The following is a 24,381-nucleotide window of genomic DNA, read 5'->3' on the forward strand; positions in this document are numbered from 1 at the left end:
TATATTAATAAAAAACAAATTGTGAAATACTTAAATACACTTTATGATATAACCTCTCAGAATCGTTTTTTGTAGACAACGATAGATCGTTGTACTCAAATTCAACACACCCATAGGCACGATTAAAGATATTATTAAAGATATTAATATCTTTAATCGTGCCCATAGGCCATAATAGTGTTCTAAATCCTAATTAACATTCGACACCAAATTGCTAATGTACAGTAGATCATAGATGGGGTAAACACCTACAAACGAGTAACTTGTCTACCTTTTTATTTTTGAAAAATTCAAAAATATATCATTACTAATGATTCATTAATGGTTAAATTTTTTTAGTTGTTTATATCGCTACACTTCTACTCTTCTTTTCCTCTTCTTTTTGTTGTGGCATTTTTATGGATATTGGATACTAAACTGCATAATATTATACGCCTCATGATGTATAAAGTGGCCATACTGATTATATAAATGTGATGATAACACTATCAAGTATCCAAACATTGTATTATTAAAATTTCAAACGACAAACAGTTCATTAGTCATTACTTAAATAGTAACTTATTTTTATTGGTGAAATACTGAAATGATTAATGTAAAATTCTAATTACAAATTAATAATAACGTTTATTTACAAATTACTGAAGTCTATTACTATTATCCATATTTTCTGAGTACCTGTAAATTCCTTTTTAAAACAATTTAGTATTTACTTAATTGTTCAATTTAATAAATAAAACATTTTACTTTAAGTTTTTTATAAATTATGGAAAATTCAGAAAATCAATCTATCAAAGTTGGATCATTAGAAGAGGAAGCTCGAAAACGAAAGGAACGATTGGCAAATTTGAAAAAATCTTTAGAAAATAAAAATGAATCTAAAAACAATGAAAACAATGTGGAGAAACCATTACCAAAGTATATAATATAACAATTAAATAAAATGTGATATGTATATTTAGAAGAGATTTGTTTTAGGCCAAGGTTTAAAAGTTATATTCCAGAAGATGAAGGACTTAAAGCTGAACTTATACCTACCCCTCAGCCAGGTGATATTGTCGCTGAAGTTGAGGATCAATTAAAAGCTGGAGAAACTGTTTTTACTGTTCAGGAATTGGTAAATTAATGTAATTAAATATGTTATTTAGTTAAACCATTATATTCCGTAAAATAAATCTAATTAGATATAAATATATGTATAAATTATAATAATTATTTAAAATATTTTTACTCATATTTAGACAATATCATACCAGAAATAAACAAATTATAATATCAAATTATGACAGTTGATGGTGCAACCTAAAACCTAACTAGATCCTTAGTTAATATCTGAGCAAAAATGAATAATTAAAAATAAGGTACTTTCCTGTTAGACGACGCTACCTAGTTTTTTGACATCACAATCCTGTTATCTAAGACTGTGAAAATGGTACTTTCCTGTTCTATGAAACTACGGCTATATTTGTGAGTACCACAATTAGCTAAACAATATCAATGCTCTGCGTTGTAGTGTCACTATTCACAATTGTTATATCTATTATATTATTAGGTATATATATTTATCATTACCTATATTATTATTTTTTGTAATCTGATGTTTCTCGGGTGACGGAAAGTTGACTGTTTTGCAGTAGTTTAAACTAATGAAAATTAGTCATCATTTAAAATCATATTTAGCTGAATTCGTGTGGAGACAAAACATTAAAAAAAGTAAATTTACAAAATTTTAAAAACAATGAAAATCCAATTTCCTCCATTATTAAAATTTTTTCTTATATTTAACATTTTATATATTATATAATTTTACCATTTTTGTTTGTGTTCGGCAATAACAACACTAATATTATTTCTTTTTTTTTTTTATTTATATAATTTGTATGTGTGGCCATCATTATTTAGGTATTATTTTATTTGTTGGTTTACCATTTTTTACCACGATTATTTTTTGTACCTATTATTATTATTATTTTATTGTTTACAGTGACCACCCCTAGTGTAGTTGTAGAACCTTGGCGTGTATTGTGTAAAATATATTCCAAATAATTACTGAGTATTTAAATCTTTTCTTTATTTCTTTTTGTATATATATAATTTGAATACAGCCATCCCCATAAAACCTACAAATTAAAAAAATATATCAAAGTATTAAATATGATTACATTTTTAAGAGAACATCATACATCCGAGTGCGATGTCCTCTTTATATAATTAAAAATAAGGTAATCTGTATTAATAAGAAAGTGTACAAACTTTGATAATTTTAGATTACAGAATTGTGATGTTTTACAAAACAACCACGTTTGTCGTAATAACGGAGAAAGTCTCGGGTGGTAATTGCGATAACAGCCATGGTCTCGCATTACCAGAAAGTACCAAAAATAACATTAAAACTAAATTATGAACAAGTAGACAACTCTCATAATGCAATAATAAGCCCCTCTTGTTTTCCAATTCCTCTGTTCACTTCTGGCAAAACGATACAAATTTAACATTGTCTCATATTTATATTTGTATTTTATTTAGCTTGATTGAATATCCATTTTATTATTTTTAATAAACATATTTATCCAAAATATTTATATATGCTACCTTAACATAATGGCTTAATTAGGAATATTTCTTTAATAGTAAACTGTAAACTTTATCATTTCCAGAAAAAAAACATTTTTTTACAATTATTTATAATATTATTGCTATTACATTATAAATACTGAAAAATATTAGTAAAGCAAGGCTTAATATATCAAACTTTTTAAATATTTTTCTATTAATTCTTATGTTTAAAATGTATTACATTTTAATTTATCAATAAATAGTGTGAACTACATTTTGAATGTGTTTTATTTATCATTTTGATATATGCTTAAATGGTTATTAGTTATTACAATAATAAAATATAATACTCTATAATTTATTTTTATAAGCGTTCAGTTCAAAATTATAAAATAATTATTATTTAATAATTGAAGTAATAGCATGGCACAATACATTTTAAAGGACATAATATTTTACTCACTGTGAAAATGAATACATTTTATTTTCAAATGTGATAACAACTTTTCATGTATATAATATCTAACCAAATTGTTCATGAACTGTAAGCAATTGCTTATTTTGCCTACACAGCTTTGATTATATGTAATGATTTTTATCAAGAATTAGTATAATCTACCAAAACGAATAATAATAAATTATTTATCAAATAAACTAACTTAAGGAATAGCTATTGATCTACCAGTTTCCTTTGGTCATAACCATTTTTTAGTATATTCATATTTATCATTTAATTAGATTTTTTTTATACACATTATAATATTATTTTAGGATTTAAACACATTGGCACCAAGAAAGCCAGATTGGGATTTGAAAAGAGACATAGAAAAAAGAATGGCAAAACTTGAAAGGCGAACACAAAGAGCAATTGCAGAACTAATACGTGATCGATTAAAAGGAGAACAAAACATAGATTTAGCAACAGCTGTAAACGAAGGTGCCAGAGCAAATGCTCAAATTGATAATGACGAAGAGTAATTTTTTTTTTTGTTTTGAGTGAAGTAATACTGTATATAATTATTAGTATAATTTACTTGTGTAAATATTATAATGAAACAGTTTTTAAATTGAATTTTGTTTATTACTCCTTGTCCTGAAAAAAAAAGTTTAAATATGTGTACGGATTAAATACAAATGTAATCAATGATAAGTTTAACTATATATTTTATTATTTATATAATATATTTGAATAGCCATGTGTAACTTGGATAATACTTTTTTCATAGACAATATTCATAATCAGTTAGGTATTAAAAATATCAATGGTCATATTTATTTTAAGTTCTAAATAAAATAATTAACTATGAATATATAGATTCTAAAGGTTGTTTGTTTAATGTATGTTTGAGACACTATTAAAATGAATACTCTAATCATCAATTTCTAGGGAGATTTCTGATATAAAATTGGATCTAGTTTTTATTTCAAAGGTAGATAATATAATATAATAATATAATTGTTAAATTAACCCCTATATGTATAATATAGCTTTAGTCTGTTTAGATATGTTACCCTTGGTCATTGAACATAGTTTTTAATATAATCTATTTTTATATATGATTTAATATTTTTATTGGCTTTTATAGTATATTATTATGACTGTTGAGTATTTAACTTTAAAATATCTTTGAATTACCTTTAATTATTTTTCTTATCTTTTCCTTGGGAGGCGGAAAAAATGACCACGGAAAAAAAACCCACGGAAAAAAAGCCCAAAAAATAAAACCCACGGAAAAAAAACCCAAATTAAAAAACACACACCGGAAAAAAAGCCCATGGAAAAAAAGTGCTATCATTGTAATCTTATATTATGAAATATTTTATAAACTGTAGTTGATTGTTAATTATACAATGGATTTACAATCATATAATATATTTTTAATAATAAATAATAATATTTTTAAAATAATTTTATCATATAATTATTTAATAGAACATAGGAACAAAATATTAAAAATACAAAATATTTTCGTTTGTGGTAACATAATAATAACTAATAATTATAATACGAGAGATCGCATAGTCATAATAATTAAATAATATAATAATTTAAAAAAATAATTTTCGATAGTAGTCTATAAAAAAAAAGTTAAACTCATTTAAGCAAAATCAACATTGATTAAGGGTTAATTAATAATCATTGATTACATTTGTTTATCATTTGAGACAATAATAAAATAGTGTCAAAACGATAACAATCAATAGTTAATACTATTAGTACTACTAATACTACTTTTATACAATATTAAATTGTTGAATTATAAGGTTAATTATAATAATAACTTGTAGGCTATATCTATACATAAAAAAATTAAAATTAACTTAACTGTATAATAATGATAATTAATAAAAAGCTAAGTTAAAACATTATAAAATTTAATTGAATTGCTAAAAAGTATGTACATATGTATGTATGTATAATATAATAAAGTATTATATTTTACTACTGTAAATATATTATGTATAACATATTTTTTTGGGCTTTTTTTCCGTGGGCTTTTTTTCCGGCGTATGTTTTTTAGTTTGGGTTTTTTTTCCGTAGGTTTTTTTTGGGGGGTTTTTTTTCCGTGGGTTTTTTTTCCGTGGTCATTTTTTCCGCGATTCCTTTTCCTTTCAACAGACTATAATCTATTAATCTCTAACTCAGAATTCAGATGATATAAAGATTTAATTTTTTTTTTTAATAAACAATAAGTGTATAGGTAATATGAAATGTGCTTATTTGTTATTATTTTATAGTATGCAGATAATATATAATTGATTTAATTTGGTCGACAAATAAATAAAAACTGAGAAATATGATCAAATTCTAAATGATACTTGATAGTAATGATGACTGTAGCAGAAATATTTAATATTATAATTATAATTAAGTAGGTTTTCTGTATGAAAAACAGCAGGCAATATAAAGCTGAATAAAATAGATATTGACTTAAATTAGTAGATGAATAATTGTTGTGGATGCTAGTAGGCTTATAATTTAGTGTATTATACTGTGACATGGCTATAAAAATGTAGGACAAATTACCTAATATAAATGTACAGAACTCTGGCACAACTACAATGACTAATATGAGAAAAATGTTATTGATACTAAATGAATCTAAACAATAATATAACAAAGCATATTTCAAAATTAGAAATTTAAGCAGAAAATTAAAAATTCAGGTCATCAAAACATAAACCACTAAATTGAAAATATTTTTCCTAGCCCCTAGGCTGACAAATCATCTCCGTTCAGAATCGTTTTTCATATATAATGATACCTATCATTGGATTCAAATTGAACACTCCCATTATAGTAATCTACGAGTATGTCCATGGTCTACTTGATACCTACTGTACAGCAGAGCGCTACCTACTTGACCCCCTTTTTTTTATTGCTTTATACTTGAATAGTTTTTAAATTGGTCTTTTTTGGTTATTCAATTCCTGGTCCACTTCGCATTAGTAAAATCTTTCATTTTTAAGTGTTGCATTTTTTTTAATAAGGCAAAAATAAACTTAGCCACAATGTAGATATCACTACATACTCTGACTATGTTTGTTAAGTGGTCTTTAATTTGGTATTATTTTAAATGATTATGTTTGGGGGATTTACTTTTTGTTGGCTTTAGCATCGTGGATGTTGCTTTGTTTATTACCTACTAAGCACTGGAGGTATTGACTATCATAGATTTTTACTTGAATGATCTCTTGTGGAGTTTAGTGTTTGGCTTCTTAAGCGATGTCAATGCCAAGTACAGATATATGTACCTATACCAAAGAATAATCTTTCATTTTTCATTGTTGATTTTTTTTACTCATAACTCATAACGAATTTTAATTTTTACATAGGTAAATAAAAACTGTAAGTAGTTGTCAGTTGTATTCAATAATGGCACTATTAGCACTGTCCTTAGTTTTCATTTGGTACCTAGAACTCGAATTTAGTCAGGTTAACTACCTATTCAGTACCTAGAAATTGGTCAACTTGGACAAAGTTATGTAGCCTATGTACACGTGTCTTGGTCACACGAGAATATTGAGTTACCTATGTTTAATTAAGCATTTTGCAAACTTAATATATGGCTCTTATGAATAGTAATACTATAGTCTATAATAGTCTACCAACCATAGGTACCTAAACAAAATAAATAAATAATTTAGCCAATTTAGGTATTTGATTTGGATTATTTACTAGCAAAAATAGGTACTCATTTCCAAGTTTTATTGTATTGTAATACCTACTATAGTACTATACTATTGTTACCTACTTACCTACTGCCATAGTCGTGTGATTTACTTTTATACATTAAGATTAATTATTATGTCCAATATATTTTATTTTTTTTATCTTATCTTAAAAAGAGTTGGGATTAAGTTGTAATCTTGGCATTTAATTAATATTGAAAAAAATATATTTATTAGGCGATTAAAATTTAATTTAGAGATTTAATATACCTATAAGGTAGTATATGGACGTTTCCCCTCTGTGCTTCCCCCAGGAATTTTAGCAGTATTGGACATTCCCCCCCCAATCGATATATATATATATATTTACATAATAATAGGTTTGAAAACAGGTACTTTGGTTTTACCAAAAATACATGATCATCTTATTTTTAATATATGATATTGATAATTTAAAGAATTTTTTTGCATTTTTTTATAATTATAGGTAATGTATTTTCTTAGTTTTAGAGCATTTTTCACAATTTGTAAATAAAACAAACAATATTTTGGAAGGGTGGGATAATAAATTTGCAACACTAGTGCGAATTAATCATCCAAATTATTTTTGCTTTTTATTGAAGCTCATATACAGATGAGCCTGAGCCACTCAACTACCCATGCAAGTGTTTCAATAAAAATTTTAAATTATGGATCAATAATTATATTATTTTTTATCAATAGTTTTATTATATTCCGTGATATTTTTGATTTTCATTATTTAATTTTGTATTTTAATATCAACAGTGTTATGATATTTTTGATTATTTAATTTTTGTAAACAGTACATTTTTTTACATTTATACAATTACATTTAATTATTTATATATTTATTTATTTGCAATTGTATATTATTATTATCTAATATTTATTTATTTTTTGTCCGAGGGAAATTGCCCCGTTCGGGGGAAACTTCCATTGTATCGGGGGTAAAAAGGCATGGAGGGGAACGTCCTAGATTCCTATAAGGCAGAGGCGGACAAACAGTCGATCTCGGATGATTTCAACGTCGATCATATTAGAATTTATTTTAAGGGCCACGTGCTCTATATGTTTCTTAATAGTTATTAGTTATAGTTAATCAATAAAAAAAAAAAAAATTATGGAAGTCGATCCTCAAAGGTGAAGTATATTTTTAGTAGATCGTAACCAAAAAAAGTTTTCGCACTCCTGCTATAAGGTGTAGTTACTAAATCTCTAAATTTTTACTTAAAATAAGTATGAACTATGATTGAGTACCATCATACGAAATATTTATTTATAAATATTTATATTTATAAGAATATTAATTAAGGCCTAATGGGAGTTTAAAAACTTCATCAATAAATACTAAAGTCAGTGACGGACGTGGTAAACTTGAAAGTTTTTAGTAACTTTATAGTCTAATACTCTAATAGGAACCCTTACATACCCTTAATCTAATAAATACATTTACTATTTTTTTCATTTTTAATTGCCAATATATTGTTGTTATTATATCATTATTATTATCCGTTGGCCAACTAGGCCATTACCCCTCTCCCTCTGACAATCATCCATTCATCCTTATGAAAAAATTTAGAAACTGACGCCTTCCGAATTTCAATTATTTCTTCCTATTTCGTAATGCGCCACGCTGCCACTAAGGTATCTACAGGTAATGTAACCTATAGGTTACATACCAACACAAATAAATTAAATAAATGTAATTAATTATAAAAGTAAGAACTAACTGTTGTTAATTTGAGAATTTATACCAAAATATATATTATAATATTATATACCTACCTACATGGCTACATAGAATATAGAAATATTCAGTCAAGGTGAGTTACCGGGGCACTGTATTGATCTGTGGATTACTATTATTAACAGAACAATGAAAAAAGAGTAAACATTTTGTTATGAGCACAAATTATAATATAATAATATACTATTTCGTCTTTAATAAATAACGAAAGTTGAATTATTAAACGGCTACCTATTAAGATTACTGACATTATCGGTAAATTTCAATTTTAATTATAATGATTAATAACTAAAAAGAAGATAACCAACGCGGCAACGCCTATCCAAATTCCAAATCACGTAGGTAAACATTGTTGCACAATTCATAGTATTCACAGAAAATAATGAAAATATATTTTTTGGTAGGTAGTTACTAGTTGTTAATGTTATTATTATTTATTTATTTATGTAGGTACCAACTATAATAATATCCATAGTTACGCTTATACAGTTATATTTTTATCTTACAGACATAATTTTTGATAGACTCAGTAAACATATTATAAGGACTAATAATGGCCAAATAGATTTAAATATGTAAAATCCACAATGAAAAATAAATTTAAGTACCTACCTATCGCTGATTAGATAAAACTAATATTAAAATATAAACTATATAATATTAACGCAATATTAAATATTAATTAAACTACTCGAGTAAATATTTTTCAAACTTATCGGGATTAGATATCAAATTTTCCGTAGGTATACCACTATTTTAGTCATATCTATTTTACAAGTGGTCTTAAATAATTGTTAGTTGTTACTAAGTATTAAAAACACCGTTTTGATAATATAATAACACGTCATTATGTTAATTACCTACTATACAGATAAAGCGATCGAGACCAACATAAAAATATAATCATCGTTTCCTTTTAATATAATGATGCGATATAATGAAATAATAATTTATTATCATTATTGAGCAGGTATTATTTTTTAAAGGCGATTTGGACGACAACATTACTTCTTAATCTTATACTATTTTATAATAGTAATAATATCAACGAATTATATAAGTACCTTACTTAGGAATATTTTAAATAATAAATGATTCTTTTTGAATAATAATTATATATTAAATGAAAAATTCTAAACAAGTGGCTGATCGAAGATATAGAATAATCACTATAATGTAATCCGATAATAATAATACCTACCTATTAACTTTTATTTATGCAAACTATTAAAAACTGTTTGAACTAAATGCAAATATTGATTACTGCGTCAACAAATAGTAAACTCTAAGGTGTAGATTAATAAATATTCTTATTATTTAATATATTGTATGTAACAACTTATAGGCTAATCAATAATTCTAAGTAAAACACTTCAATATTATTTTTAAGTAAAAAATTAAAATCTAAAGGTAGTAGTATAATACACAATATATTTGGAAATTTAAAACACATTTTAAAACAATATCTACCTACCAACTCTTTAAGAGCTATTATGACTTATGAGCATATTATATTTATGATAGAATTTTTTAATCACAAGTGTTCACATTTTAAATTGATTTATTTATTAATATCATAATATTATATTATATAATTTATATATACATTGTATGTACTTATTACTTTTGTATACATAAAATATACATATTATGCATATATATCTATAATTTACTATCATCTATTCAACCAGGGCGTGCTCAGCTTTTTCCAATGGAGGGATGAACTGTATTTTGTTTTAATTGTCATTGTCATACACACAAAATGTATAAATATATAAAAGAAAAGTTCATGGGGGGATATGACATCCTCATACCCCCTCCCGTGAGCAAGCTCTTGAATTCTAGTGATCTCAAATTCAAATTACCAACAGGCTATATCTATTTACATAAAAGGTCCGCGGACAAAACAATTTTTTTTTATTCATTTTAGTAGTCTTGTCTAAATCAAAATTTTTGAAGAAATATTTATTGCGTTTTGAACTAGAATGGTTTTTAGGCCATTTGTTTGAGACTATTGGTCTATCCATTTATATAAAAACTTGTAACTTCCATTTTTATTTTCATGAATCAGCAATGATCAGTTTTAATTCTTATCAAAAATTGTTTCATAGCCAATTTAACCTTAGATAGGACATATTGTATTTTTAATTATTTCTATTATAGATCAATATCTTTTTAGATACATTATAATTTAATAGAAAAAAATTTCCTGATCTTATGGGAAAATTATTTCAGTACTTACATAACTTTTATTTTTATCAGTGATATACTTATTAGTTATTACTGATTGTTTAATAGCATAACATATTGGTGGTATTGATTAAATATACATAATAAATTATGTTTAATTAACAAAGTAAGTAGTTGTATTCACTTTGTTTATCAATATTTCTGTTGCAATATTAAACTGTAGGAGACTAAAGCCTATAGGATTTTTTTTAAGGAATAAACTGCTCTTTACAAAAGTTTGTTAACTTTTAAACAATTGTAGAACACTTAAAAGTGTACAATTTTTTCACTCTTCTGTATTATAAAAAAATACAATTTCCATTAGAGCTTTTAATTTATTAAAAGATTACCAATAGATTTTCATATGAGGCAAATAAATGAAAACAGATATTGATACCCATTTAAATATATAATAATTATGTTTTTTTTTATAACTATAAATTATTCTTAATCTAAAAATAAAAATTGAGACATATTAGAAAAAAAAATTGTAATTTCATTTACATGATTGTTAAAACAAAAAAAAAATTATTCAACTATGTAAGTAATAAACAAAAGCAAAATATGATTTTAAAACATAGAGTAATTAAACTACTTAATTATTGTATGATTAAATAAGCATCAATTTACACATTTAATAATAATAATGTTAAGGAGCAACAAAGAGGGCTAGTGGCAGCATTGACAATCGAATTCAACTATATCCTAGTTTATATACTTATAATTTTGAAATTGTTTTTATATTTTTATACTTTCAAGAATAATAGAAACTTAATGAAATTATGATTCGACATCGTACACCATGTAATGGTTATAGTTATCAATAGCAGCATGTGGTACAATCTTGTTGAGCCCTGGAGGTTGTAACGAGAATCCCAAAAACATGAAACCTCTGACCAGTACATTACGTTCAGGATGATTCTTAGCAAAGCAGACAATGATATGAGATACATTTAAATATTCTTCCGCATATTCTAGCATGGCCAAAAAACCTTCTTTTGATCCAACTGGTCTTTGTGCATCTGCCACCTAAAACATAAATAAATTTAGTAATTCTAGCAATAAAACTTGATTTAAATTGTATGCTTTAATGTTAACTAGATAGTATCATCCCCACTTATTCATTTAATTGCAAATATAAGATGATAATGTATCACTATTATATTATTATTTAAGAGGACGTTACACCAGCATATTGTTGTTTCCGTCTACACGTGTATAACATAACAACTCTATGCTCAGTAGTTTATAATTCATTTCATTAATATGAAGGGTTTTTTTTTATCATGATTATATTTTTTAAACGTGTTACGAGTAATATTATACTTTATACATGTAACGCTCAATAAAAATTGAATTATTGTAAAAAACCTACATGCTAACATAGATAGTTCTAATCATTAAGTTTCATAATAGGTCAATTCACTTCAATATTAAAGCTAATGAAGCTAAACATGAAATTCTGAATGTAGATTTGCTATTACACACTTGTAAGACATAGACAATAAATGTGGACATAGGTACCCTAGGTGTAAGTTGCATGCAGACTATAAGGGGAAGACGAACAGTGGGCTGACATCCTCTTCATTCATTGTTGGTTGCATCTATTTTTTATACTTAATGTGAGGGGGAAATTTCTCTCAATTGTTTTTTTGTTTTAAATCACTAAAACACATTTACTATGAGATTTTTAAATTAATATAGGTATTTTAAAGTTATATTGTTACTTATTATGAACATAGAATCTTTCTTATTATTTAAGTACAGATCACATTGGATGAATGCTGATAATTAGTTTAAATAATAATTGTTAATACATAACTATTTTTGGATTATATTATATTACTAATAAGGTACATGGATTCATAAGGCAATAAACTGATACGAGAAAATTCCGGAGAAAATATTTAATCATGTGACCAATGAGAGGAAATCAAACCAATGTATAAATTCATTCAATATATGTGAAACTAACCATTCTTAATTTGAGTAGCTCTGTTAATTTTAAGTAAGAAATTTTACTCATTCATAAATTTACATACTTGGAAAATATTGTGCAATTTTGTCATATATTTAATATGTATTAGGGCTTGAAAATTATAGGAGCTAAAACAGGTAAAATATGGTCAAAAAAAAATAATGTAAAATATGTACGAAAAAATTCAAAAACAAAAAGTTCTTTTAATTTGAAAAATATATTGTGAAATATCAATTGCGTACAACAACTTTACTAACAAATAAGCAATACATAAATTTAAGATAAGGTAAGTTGATAAATTTATTGACAATAAGATAATATTTTAGGCATATTAGAGGAATATAGGTTGATTATTGCACCATTGTAGTCAAATGATTATTCAACTGTTATAATAGCAATAAATACCTATACAAAATAATATTGAGTTTTATATTCAATATTATTCAAACTACATAATTTAAGAAAATAAATGAATTTATTTTTGAAAATATTAAATATATGCTTAATATGCATATTAAAATTAATGAAACATCATGCACAATTTACATTTAAAATTTTTTAACTGATAATTATATAGCTTGAGTTTTTATCTTGGTTTGTTATTAGTCGAGAGTATTTAAAAAACATGTAATTCCTACACCTTCTGATCACTATTTAATTTACCTATTGTGTGGGTATGTATTTATATACATATATTTATAAATAATTTATTTTTATTTTTTGAAGCATAAACATCACCAGGTGGGTCAGATTGCAAATATTTTTAAATGTTAAATAGTATATCAGTATTTCATTTATGAGAAATTTGTTTTTATGTGGATTATTAATACTGGAAAGATGTCTAGCTTTTAATAATATTAAAACTATATAAAAAAATTATAGAATATTAAAATTGTGCATAAACATGGCCTAATACAGGAGGGGAAGAGGGTCAAATTGCTCAATTACTTAGGCCCTCACCTGCTTTCATCATTCTCACTTTCTAAAACAAAAAAAATTATTAAGAATGTTTTTGATAGAATAATCATTTCAGACCTCCAACTTAATTTATAGCATTGGTAGTTTATTTCTAGAAATAAGATGCATATTAAAATTTTTCAAATGCATAAAAATAATTATACAACACTGAAATTAGTTTCAAATACTAGTTATTAAGGTGTGCAGTAGGTAAGCGAATTAAAAATGATTAGACGCCTTATATATTATACAGTAAAACCTCATTAATCCGGATTAATTGGAGCTCTAGATTGTCTGAATTAATGAAAGTCTGGATTAAACATAATAATCAAGAATCATAAATTATAAATTTAAGAAAATTTTAGTCTAATTCATATATTTAATAATATTAAGTCTAAAAATAGTACATAATTGTATTATAATTATTAAATAGACAATCATATGGCATAAGGCACACCTTCTAGCAAACACTAGCGTAATTTATGCATTATAAACGGTTGTCCGGATTAAGTGAAGTCTGGACTAATGAGGTTTTACTGTATTTAATTGAGCAAGAAATTACATCAATCATTGCTGAAGAAATATTTGATGAATTTAATATTGTAAATAAGCGTAAATAAGTAAATAATACATAGTAAATTGTACTGTTTAGTTAAAAGAATATGACTGAAATAACATAAAATATGATTATAAATAGTTTAAATAAACATGTGCAACTAAGTAACTAAATAACTATTAGGTCAAAGAATAAAAAAATTAAAACTATTAATAATTGTTTTATCTATGTTTAATATCATTTGCCCTTAACTTAAGTCCAATAGTTATATTTACAGTCAATCCACAATTTGTTTTGGACAATATACTTAATAAAGAATTAAGTACCTAGGTACCAACATTAAATAATTTTTTTTAGTTATTATGTTTTCATACAATCTATACAATTGATATGATAAACACGAGTGAGTTTAAGGGTTTAAGCTATAAATATGTGGGTGGAAAAGTTACCCACTAGCGACATTCCTATTTGTAAATATTATATTTGAAATTAGTCAAAGGAATCACGTTATTATTTTCTATTTTTAGGTGAATTTACTGGGAGTGGAATTTTAAGATTTTTTGCTAGAATGTTGGGATATTTAGTCAGTGAGTTATGGTAATGTTTGTAGGACTAAGTGCCCGTACTACAATCGTTAAACTAAGGTTAAACCAACGAATTTGGCCGGTAAAATCAGTAAGTAGTGTAACCGAGGTTTAAACTATGATTGCAAAACGAGCCCTTAGAGAAGGTTTCTAGTACTGTTGAAATTGTTAGTTAGTGTGTAGGGTTTACTTTGAAATGTAGAAAGGGGTTTTTGTTATTAGACCTAGTATTTTTCAAATAAAAGTTAGGAGGAATACTTCGGTTTTTTTGCAGAGATCCAGATTTGGACACCGCATTCCAAATTGGTTTTAGTAGATTTCTGTATAAGTTTAGTTTGATGTTAATTGAGAGTTTTGATATTTCATTCAAGATTAAATATGTATTTGTTTTATGATTTTGTAAATTATTCATTCCTTTTTAATTATCTGCATACTTAACTTTTTAACTTAACAAGTAGGTTAATTAAACAGTTCGAATAAAAATACACTTTTATGGTTAAAAGATAAATAATAATTAATAAATATAATAATATTTGTCCAATTAAATGCTGGCAGATAGTATAAAATATATTCAGCAACAAGGACAAAAGTTAAAATATAATAATAATAATAGCTAAAATAAAAATAAAATGTACCAACTAATCTCATAATATATTTTAATATATTAAGATATATTCTCGGATATATTACAATGGTAAAATAAATTATATAGTTTAATACTTTAATTAATCAATTGGAATTTGTTAACAGATTATATGTTGATAAATTGCTTTAAAATAATATTATAATATTTAAAAAATATATATCAAAATCACTTGTTTATAATGTTAAAAAAATATGTGTTTAATATTTTTATAAATTATCTTAATTAATAATCACTGGAACCATTTTACTGTAGATAAAAAATGTTTTAATAATATACTACCAAATTAATGGGATTAAAATATAAACTATAACTGTTATCTAGATAGAAGCTCAAAAACCAAGCTTAATCTATGTTTCAAACTCTTGATATCTGTAATACGAGTAGATACCCATTTTGGTGAATAACATTCATATTGTATATGCAAATTTATTATGCAATTACCATAGGTACAACAAAATAAAAATATAAAGTTACATTAATTATGTTTTTATTTTGTTATACATAACCTGATGAAAATCTTAATTAGAAAATATTGGAAATGAAAGTTATATGAAGTACTATGTACGCACCCATTATTAAAAAGAAAAAAATGTTTTGATGTACAAAATATATTGTTGCTAGTTAATTACAATATAGTAGGTACCTAAATACTATTAAATAACAGAAAATATTGTTATATTTTTTACAAAAAAAAGAACAGATAATTTGTTATCATGACCTTGGACGTGTATCTAACGTTTAACAATACATAAAATGAAATCCGCATAATGTAATCAACTACTACCTATGTACCTTACGGGAATCAAATCACCATAAGGAACATGGCTTTATGTCTGTTATTGGTTTCAAAACCATTGAGGTCGCCTGCCAAGTAACAATCTAGGGCGACAACAATGTGTTATGAGTAGTTAGTACTTAAAACTCACCTGAATGTAGAGCTTACGACCGGACAATATTGTATCCCATTGTATGTCCACGTCAGCTGTGATCTGCATCCCAAACGTAATCCGTACCGCGTAATGATTCTTGACGTCCTCCAAAAGTTCGAATTCATGCACTGGTTGTGATTCCAGTACAGAGAGCTCCGATTGAATAAGCTTGCCCATGCCGCTGCTGCCCTCTCTGTTGCGTTTGGCTACAATTGCGGCATGGGGGACATCAGGACCACCACTGAGGCCCAGGGCAAAGAGAGATGGAGTATTGCGAGGGCTCAGCGTCCAACGTAGAGTTGTCGATGCCGTAGCATGCTGTCTGCCAGTCGCTCATTATCGACAACAGGCTGTTGTTCCTCTTACTACTACTACTACTACTACCGTTTTTACTACTTGATATCTTCTCCATGATCGTGCGGCACCTTTAAAACCTCCACAGCGAATAATTGCAAACAAAATAGTCGTCGAAAATTGTAAGTCGGTTTTCCGAGTGTGTGATTAGCACCAGAGAGTTCTTGTGCGCCCAGATGACAATGATGGAATAGATGAACAGTGTAATACACGGTATGAGACCAAAACACAATGGATGGGGATTTCTTCAATTTCTTGTTCTTGCGAAACGGTCAACAAGCGAGAGGTGGCTGGTACGTCAGGCTCCGCCTACCCATGACGTCACAGCGTTCTGTCTTTACTCCGCCATCCATAATGTCACGTCACCGGTCCTAGTGTTTCTTCCATGACGGTCTCCATTTACCACACTTTAACCTAACGTCCTGGTGGCCAATCGCAATCGCCGACGGACGACGAACTTGGACGACCAATATGGTGGGTCGGCGTTCGCGGCGACGGTACCGTGTTCACATCAAAAATGTTATTAAGATCAAAAAGGTCATCTTATCTCGCGATAAGCTGATAACGTATTAACGTGGCTGAGCTGCTCATGACGCGCGATTGCCGATTGCCACTGTTTTGACTTTCGAATGTTTTGTTCGATAACGTTCGTCGTTCATAGTCTGTTGGCTTCATAAATAATAATTTATTTAAATATTGTTCTTACTCTTTGCCCCTTATCCAATATCAACCGAACGATCGTTTCTACACGTGTTCAACGTTCAACGCGAGATCGATGGGGTCTCATTTCCTTTCACCTTTAGGTTTGCATTTACAAAGTTCGACGAACGTTCAAAGATCATGACACTATACCAGTTATAAAAGGTGCTTATCGCTGGAAACGAACTCGCCGACTCCTGCTTGACGACGTTCCTGTGTAAAGCGTACTCTCCCCGGTGCTCGCAACACAGTCTGTAATTTGTTTTCTGTGCAGCAAACATTCACAGTACTAGTTCATTTATTCTGTGGAACTGTGCTACAACTACAGTAAGATTTGACTTTGACATGGAGTTTATTAGAATTATTCCTTCCCAAAATCCTTTTTTACAATCATATTGTAAAGTGCCCACAAAAGGCCAACCTTCCACACTCTGCTCAGTAAGTTGTTTTAACGGTTTTTTAAACCGTCTTAAATTGTGTATATGCCGATTATGAGATATGGTACATCGACCTTCTATTTTAAATTATTTTTACTACTTTTTATTCATACATTTTTTGTGCAACAAACTTTATTGGTGGTCAAACAATTGATTTTATGAAAATCAATAGCAATACCTTGGTTTTACTAAACTAATGAACTTATAATAGTCTTAGTTTGAATTATTCTAGACATTTGATTTAAATACATATAAAATAATATCAAATAACATTAAGATCGCGAGAAATAGACAAGATCTTCCCAGAAAAATATCTTGATTGAAAAAATTTCTTTGTACTTTTAAAGAATAAGGTAAAATGTTTTCCAATTAATTCACACTCAATAAAATACACACTAAATGTAATTTTTATATTCAGATCTTAATACTCATCATATACCCTGGATATATAACTTATTAATGTTTATTTAAAATGTTCTCTTAGCCTTTATTTGACTGAATAAATTCTATTATAATTAATAAATCAATAAACTATTAAATACAGGTTAATACATAAATAGTTAGTTTTTCAACTAAGTTCCATATACCTAAGATGCGGAAGAAGTATGAAAACCTTTGTCTTATTCTATTATATTTTATCTTTGATTTGACATTAGATATTAAGAAACACATGCTAATTAAAATTTGTATAGAAATATAAACACAATTTTATGTATTATTTATAATTAGTAATTAAGTACAGAATTTTTGTATATATCAAGAAAAGGAATATAGAATAACATATTAAATATTATGTATAATATTTTAAAGTTGTAGAAATTACAACTTTTAAAGTTTAAAATGAATAATCATGGAGATTTTGTACGTTACTACATTAGTACTCTAATGAAAAAATGAATTTTGTCCTAGATCTTAAAATATTTTTTACAGTAAAATCTCACTAATGCACACAACTGTTTCATAATACTTATTATGCTATCATAAATATACCTCAAAATTTATCAACTAAATTTTGTAAACTATGCAGTTTGAAGCACTAACTTTAATAAACATAAAAGTGGCATTTACAATAGTACTTTATTTCCTACATATTACAAACATTTGAAGCATCTGCATGAATAATACAGGTTTTTTTAACTGAACAACGTTTAAGTATGTATCTTAGGGCATACCTTACTCATTTCATAGGTTTATTTTCCTTAAATCGGACAGCCTAGAGCAGGGATGGCAAACCTTTTGAACACCACATGCCAAAAATTACCTTTTTTCTTTTTAGAGCGTGCCATGAAAAATATTATACTGTTATAATATTGAATATTATATTTAATTTTGTAAAAAAATATTTTTAAATATGTTTACCTATTATTTATAATCTATTATAGTAAAAATCTTCGCATGCCATGGATTTACCATCCCTGACCTAGAGCCTTAATTAGACTAGATTAATCACAGATTCTGCTGGGTATTTCAATAAAAATATTAGATAATTTATTGTTATTTTTTTTTTTTTTTAGAAAATGGCCAAGACATTATCTTGTAAAATAGGTCCGTCTATTTTGAACGCTGATTTATCACAGTTATATAATGAATCTCAAAAGTTGATAGATAGTGGAGCGGATTATTTACACTTGGATGTTATGGATGGAACTTTTGTACCTAATTTGACTTTTGGACATCCAGTCGTTAAATGTCTAAGAAATAAATTGCCTAACACTGTGATGGAAACACATATGATGGTTCAAAATCCAATTCAAGTATAATTTATAACATATAGAATCTATGTATAAATTTTTATGCATAATGCCTAATATTCATATTTTTTTAAAATGTTTATATTAGTGGATTTCTGCTATGGCTGATGCTAATGTAGATCAGTACACGTTTCATATTGAGCCATGTGATGATGTTTCTTTAGTATGCCGTAAAGTCAAAGAAGCTGGTATGAAAGTAGGTTTAGCAATAAAACCTGGCACTCCTGTTACTTCTGTTGAAGAATATATAGATATGGCTGATATGATTTTGGTGATGACAGTTGAACCTGGATTTGGTGGTCAGAAATTTATGACTGACATGATGCCAAAAATAGAACTGTTAAGAGAAAAATATCCCACAATGGACATTGAAGTTGATGGAGGAATTGGTCCAAATAACATTGATGTTTGTGCTAAGGTAAAAAGTATATTATTTAATTGAATACATTTTTATCTAAATATTTTATAAATATTAAATCCTATTTTAGTATTAACTAGGGATCAGAAGTTATACAAATTGCATACTGTTCTATATGCTCTTGATTTTAGCAAAATATTGGCAGAGTAAACAAGTTAAAATAAAAATGACAGACTATTTTAAATATTTTTATATAATATAAGTATATAATACATGTAATAATAATTTTATAAAATAATAAATATGTAATTAAATACTTATGTAATATAAAAATAATAATGTGTATGATAATAATAATACATTGGTACATACCATTATACATAAATAATTTTTCAAACAAATTGTTTGATTAAAAACACTTAACTTTTGTTACTTAAAATCTGTTACTCATTATTCTATATTAATTAAATATATATTATAAAGCTATAATTATATTAAACATTTAGTAAATATATCCAGTGCTAATAGTGATATAGTGGATGATAACTACAATGTATATTCACTTTCTCATTTCCAAATTTATAATATTACACAAAGAGATGGGTAAATTTAAAAATTATAATATATAACTATACAATCTTATGATTTCATACAAAAATAATCATAATTAAAAATATGTATTATTATCGAAAGGGTTCAATATTTATAGCAATAAAAAACATAAATATATGTTCTTATATGAGACCCAATAGGTTAGGGTAGGTTAGGTTGACCCAATAAACTTAAAAATGAATAAAAAATAATTTAAAAAAGGATTTATTAGATATGAAAAAAATTGTTATTATTATTGGATGTTTTAATATTAATATTTAATATAAATTATTATAATAATTTATAAATCAAATTTATTAAAAATTTGTTGTTAATAAAATGTCTATCTTTTTGATTGCATTGAACTTTTAGATATTTTCAAACAGGTAAACTCCTATTGTTGGCTAGAATAGACGTATATGCTGAAAATGAATGTTTCATGTCAACAGATGTTATGCTGTTATGGAAGTATACTTTAATACTCTCAATAAACTCTGATAACTTTGTTGTTTTTTATTGTTTCAAATTGCTTTTGTTATGTATTTATAAATCATGTTAATTGCAACATTTTTATGATGGACAGCTATATGAACAGTATTATTATGCTCAAACATGTTTTTAATTAGTCGTTCAACATTGTAATTAATACATGTTAAACATTATCTATAACTGTTAAAAATCGTTGAATAATATGTTTCTATATTGAAAAATATGCAAAAACAAGCAAAATAGAAAGTTATATTTGAGTTCAAGAGATAAAACATATTTTTATACCACTCTGCTATTTTGTACTACATGTATGATGGATATGCAAATGCTTTAAGTTCCAAACACTGATTATCAATATTCCTTATAGAATAGGTAATATGTTATAGGTTTGTCTTTATCTTAGAGTAATTATAATTTATATATTTTATCCTAAAATTTAGTACAATAAATTTCTGTAAAATTGAATTGGTTTAAAAATAATTTTAACAAATATTGTTAAATAAAATAATCTTAATAACCTAGTACCTATTATTAATAATGAATCAATTAATGACAACCCGCAAACTTCACAGTGTCACAGAACATTTATATGCTGTCTAAAATATATCTATTTCTCAAATTCCAATACAAGTTGTATTTGTATTATCTGTTAAATTTTTTTAATAGATTTTACTATGTTAATTAAACGACAAGTAAAATTTTATTTCAAATTATTGAGGTTAATGGAACAAATTATTTTTAAATAACATACCTACCTATTTTATATTATATACATATAAGTAATACTGTAATAGAATAATAGATCCCTTTAAAACCAATACAAATTAAAGTAAGATATAGGTGTATTTAATTAATCTTGTTATTTTTAAAATATTGAGAGAATTCTCATTTCTCAATTTACGGTGTACAATTTTGTGGAAAATATTTCCATCATAAGCCCTCAATTGATTAGATTTAAATATCACCTTAATATTTTTAACTTCAATTAATTGTTTTATTTCACAGTCCTTCAATGATATTAATTAATGCATAACATCAATTTGTGCAGTAAAATAATTGTAATCCTAGAACACACACTATACGGTCAAAAAGACCAGACTTTTATAATTTTGTTCATTGTTTCAAAAATATGAAATATTAATCTGACCCAACCTAGGTACCTTCTAATAAGGTTATAAGCTAAAATTGAATATAACTCCCAATTGTATACAATTTGATGTCTATACTATAGAAATTAGAAGTGTTTAAAGTTTATTATCTATTGAAAAACTATCTAAAAGGCTGCATGCATGGTATACTATGATATAACCTTATACCTATGTAATAACATTTATATGAAAGTTTAATTTGTTTAAATTAAGTATCAATAAAAGCATTTGACAAATTTTATTTATTTTAGAGCAATAAAATAATGATTATTTCAATTTATTGATTTTTAATTGAGATATTTCAATACACTGTCAAAAAGACTTTGTGTGTTGAGTCTCGTGAATATTTTTAATGCGTGTAATGTAGGATTAAAACAAAATATGGAGATTACATGGAAAATAGGAACTAAAATTGCAAATAACAGTAATAAGTTAAAACATATTATAACTTATGAATAATAATAAAATAATTTATATTAATGTTTAACAGTTTTTAATTAGCATTATAAATTTATAAAAAAAATTTCTTTTTGTGTCTGTAAAAAAACAATGAAAATATTTATTTATGCATACAATATTTGTTTTAAAATGAAATTAAAAATATTTTATTAAGATATTAATGTTATTAACGATTATTAAATTATGAATAAGTCTATGGCCTAAAACAGTGCACTGGCTTTGTAGTAAGACCACTGATTTTATAGTTAATAATTTAGCATATACTTAAGAAAATAAATGTTTACAGCTATACTACTAATTATCAATAATCATTACCTAATTTTATTAATTAATCAAATCTTTGATATAAATACCATTTAATTTTATACCAATTAATAAAGAAGTATTATTTATTTTTTTACAGGCAGGAGCAAACATGATTGTATCTGGAACCGCAGTGATTTTAGCTAAAAATCCACCTAAAGTTATTAAACAACTTAAAGATGCTGTTAATAAACATTTAAATAAAAAATAAAATTAACAATTTTATTTTTTTAATGAAGTTTATTGTTATTAATAATTTTGTAACATTTATTAAACTTTTTATTTAAAATAGCTTGTGTTCATTTATTAATTAAATTAACCAGCAGTCAAAGTGATCAAAATAAGTGGAGAGATGCCTAACCTTTTATACTATTGTTATGTCATGCCTATATTATACACATACCTACGAGTGGTCAGATAGAAGAATGAAAAATGTAGATTATAATAAGTGGTAGGATACCATTCCCCATATCTCCTCCCATTTTAACCACTGAAATTAACTTTTATCAATGTATATGTAATATAAATCATTTGTTTTATTTATGCATATAAAATAAGGGATAGTAAATATTGATTTATACAATATATTAAATTAATTTTAATTGTTTTAATAAACAAAAATAATTGTATATGTAATGCTTAGAAAATTGAATTTACTTTGAAGTTTTAAATACAAAACAGTAGGACAAAATATAACCAGAACCATAAATTGATTCGATAATAATTGATAAATGATTAAAAAGTATTCATCACACAAAATTATTACTAGAGTTAGGATGTTGATAACTTGCATTTTTTTCCTTATGCTACTGAGTTAAAAATTTGTTTCATGTTTTCTCGATACATAGTATACTAATTTTATTTTGCATTTTTTTATATTTCAGGTCATTTTTTTTTGTAGTTTTTACAATTTGAGGAGCTTATTTAAATACTTAAGTTACTTATTTAAGTAGATTTGTTTGGTAATTTTTCAAGAGCATTTTTTTGGTCATCAACATAATTCTATCTCTAATTATTACATTTATAGAAAAATTCAGTACCTTAATAAATATAATAACTATTAATGATTTTTATTAATTTGTTTAATGTTCAAATTATAAAACAATATTGGATAATATAAAAAAGATATTCTTGAATTTTTAAATTTTTTTTCTGTAAGATTCCTAGCTTGAGCTACCTATCTATACCTAGAAACATAAGATAATAATACATAATTTTGACTTGTTAAGTGCGATAGCTAAATTTAGTTAAAATAGATAAACTATAAATTAGACCTTATTGTTAATACAATTGATTATATTAATTATTAACACCTTAACATGCCATCAATTGATTATTGAATCTTAAATTTGCAAGAAAAAATATGCACTATGTAACACAATTCAACAATAAATTATTGAATTAATGTACTCTATT

The 24,381-nt window shown here is 25.7% G+C and overlaps 3 protein-coding genes across 4 annotated transcripts; 2 read left to right on the forward strand and 1 right to left on the reverse strand.

Moving 5' to 3' along the window:
- Positions 1 to 529: 529 nt before the first annotated feature.
- On the forward strand, positions 530 to 3,628 carry LOC114125255 (coiled-coil domain-containing protein 12). Its single transcript, XM_050197440.1, has 4 exons — positions 530 to 680; positions 754 to 918; positions 979 to 1,117; positions 3,328 to 3,628. The coding sequence occupies exons 2-4, from the start codon at positions 767 to 769 to the stop codon at positions 3,532 to 3,534; spliced, it is 498 nt and encodes a 165-aa protein (XP_050053397.1). The 5' UTR covers positions 530 to 680; positions 754 to 766; the 3' UTR covers positions 3,535 to 3,628.
- A 7,488-nt stretch (positions 3,629 to 11,116) lies between these two features.
- On the reverse strand, positions 11,117 to 16,994 carry LOC114121087 (ornithine decarboxylase antizyme 1). The gene is given in 4 exon segments (XM_027983251.2): positions 11,117 to 11,569; positions 11,572 to 11,755; positions 16,374 to 16,607; positions 16,609 to 16,994. Coding segments are annotated over 4 exon segments (621 nt in total). The 5' UTR covers positions 16,789 to 16,994; the 3' UTR covers positions 11,117 to 11,546.
- A 290-nt stretch (positions 16,995 to 17,284) lies between these two features.
- On the forward strand, positions 17,285 to 23,256 carry LOC114126335 (ribulose-phosphate 3-epimerase). Of its 2 annotated transcripts, none has more exons than XM_050198722.1 (4): positions 17,285 to 17,867; positions 19,381 to 19,620; positions 19,706 to 20,035; positions 23,066 to 23,256. In XM_050198722.1, the coding sequence occupies exons 1-4, from the start codon at positions 17,775 to 17,777 to the stop codon at positions 23,174 to 23,176; spliced, it is 774 nt and encodes a 257-aa protein (XP_050054679.1). In that variant the 5' UTR covers positions 17,285 to 17,774; the 3' UTR covers positions 23,177 to 23,256. The 2 variants fall into 2 exon arrangements, with proteins under 2 accessions (XP_050054679.1, XP_050054680.1); XM_050198723.1 differs by having other exon boundaries at positions 17,290 to 17,756.
- The last annotated feature ends 1,125 nt before the right edge of the window (positions 23,257 to 24,381 follow it).

The sequence above is a fragment of the Aphis gossypii genome, chromosome 1 (assembly GCF_020184175.1).
Source record: "Aphis gossypii isolate Hap1 chromosome 1, ASM2018417v2, whole genome shotgun sequence".
In the NCBI taxonomy this organism is placed as follows: domain Eukaryota; kingdom Metazoa; phylum Arthropoda; class Insecta; order Hemiptera; family Aphididae; genus Aphis; species Aphis gossypii.

Coding starts and splice junctions, on each gene's coding strand:
- LOC114126335 (XM_050198722.1), top strand. CDS start 17,775: ATGGAGTTTATTAGAATTATTCCTTCCCAAAATCCTTTTTTACAATCA. Junction 19,621..19,705: donor TGGTTCAAAATCCAATTCAA/GTATAATTTATA, acceptor TGTTTATATTAG/TGGATTTCTGCTATGGCTGA. Junction 20,036..23,065: donor ACATTGATGTTTGTGCTAAG/GTAAAAAGTATA, acceptor ATTTTTTTACAG/GCAGGAGCAAACATGATTGT.
- LOC114125255 (XM_050197440.1), top strand. CDS start 767: ATGGAAAATTCAGAAAATCAATCTATCAAAGTTGGATCATTAGAAGAG. Junction 919..978: donor GTGGAGAAACCATTACCAAA/GTATATAATATA, acceptor GATTTGTTTTAG/GCCAAGGTTTAAAAGTTATA. Junction 1,118..3,327: donor TTTTTACTGTTCAGGAATTG/GTAAATTAATGT, acceptor ATATTATTTTAG/GATTTAAACACATTGGCACC.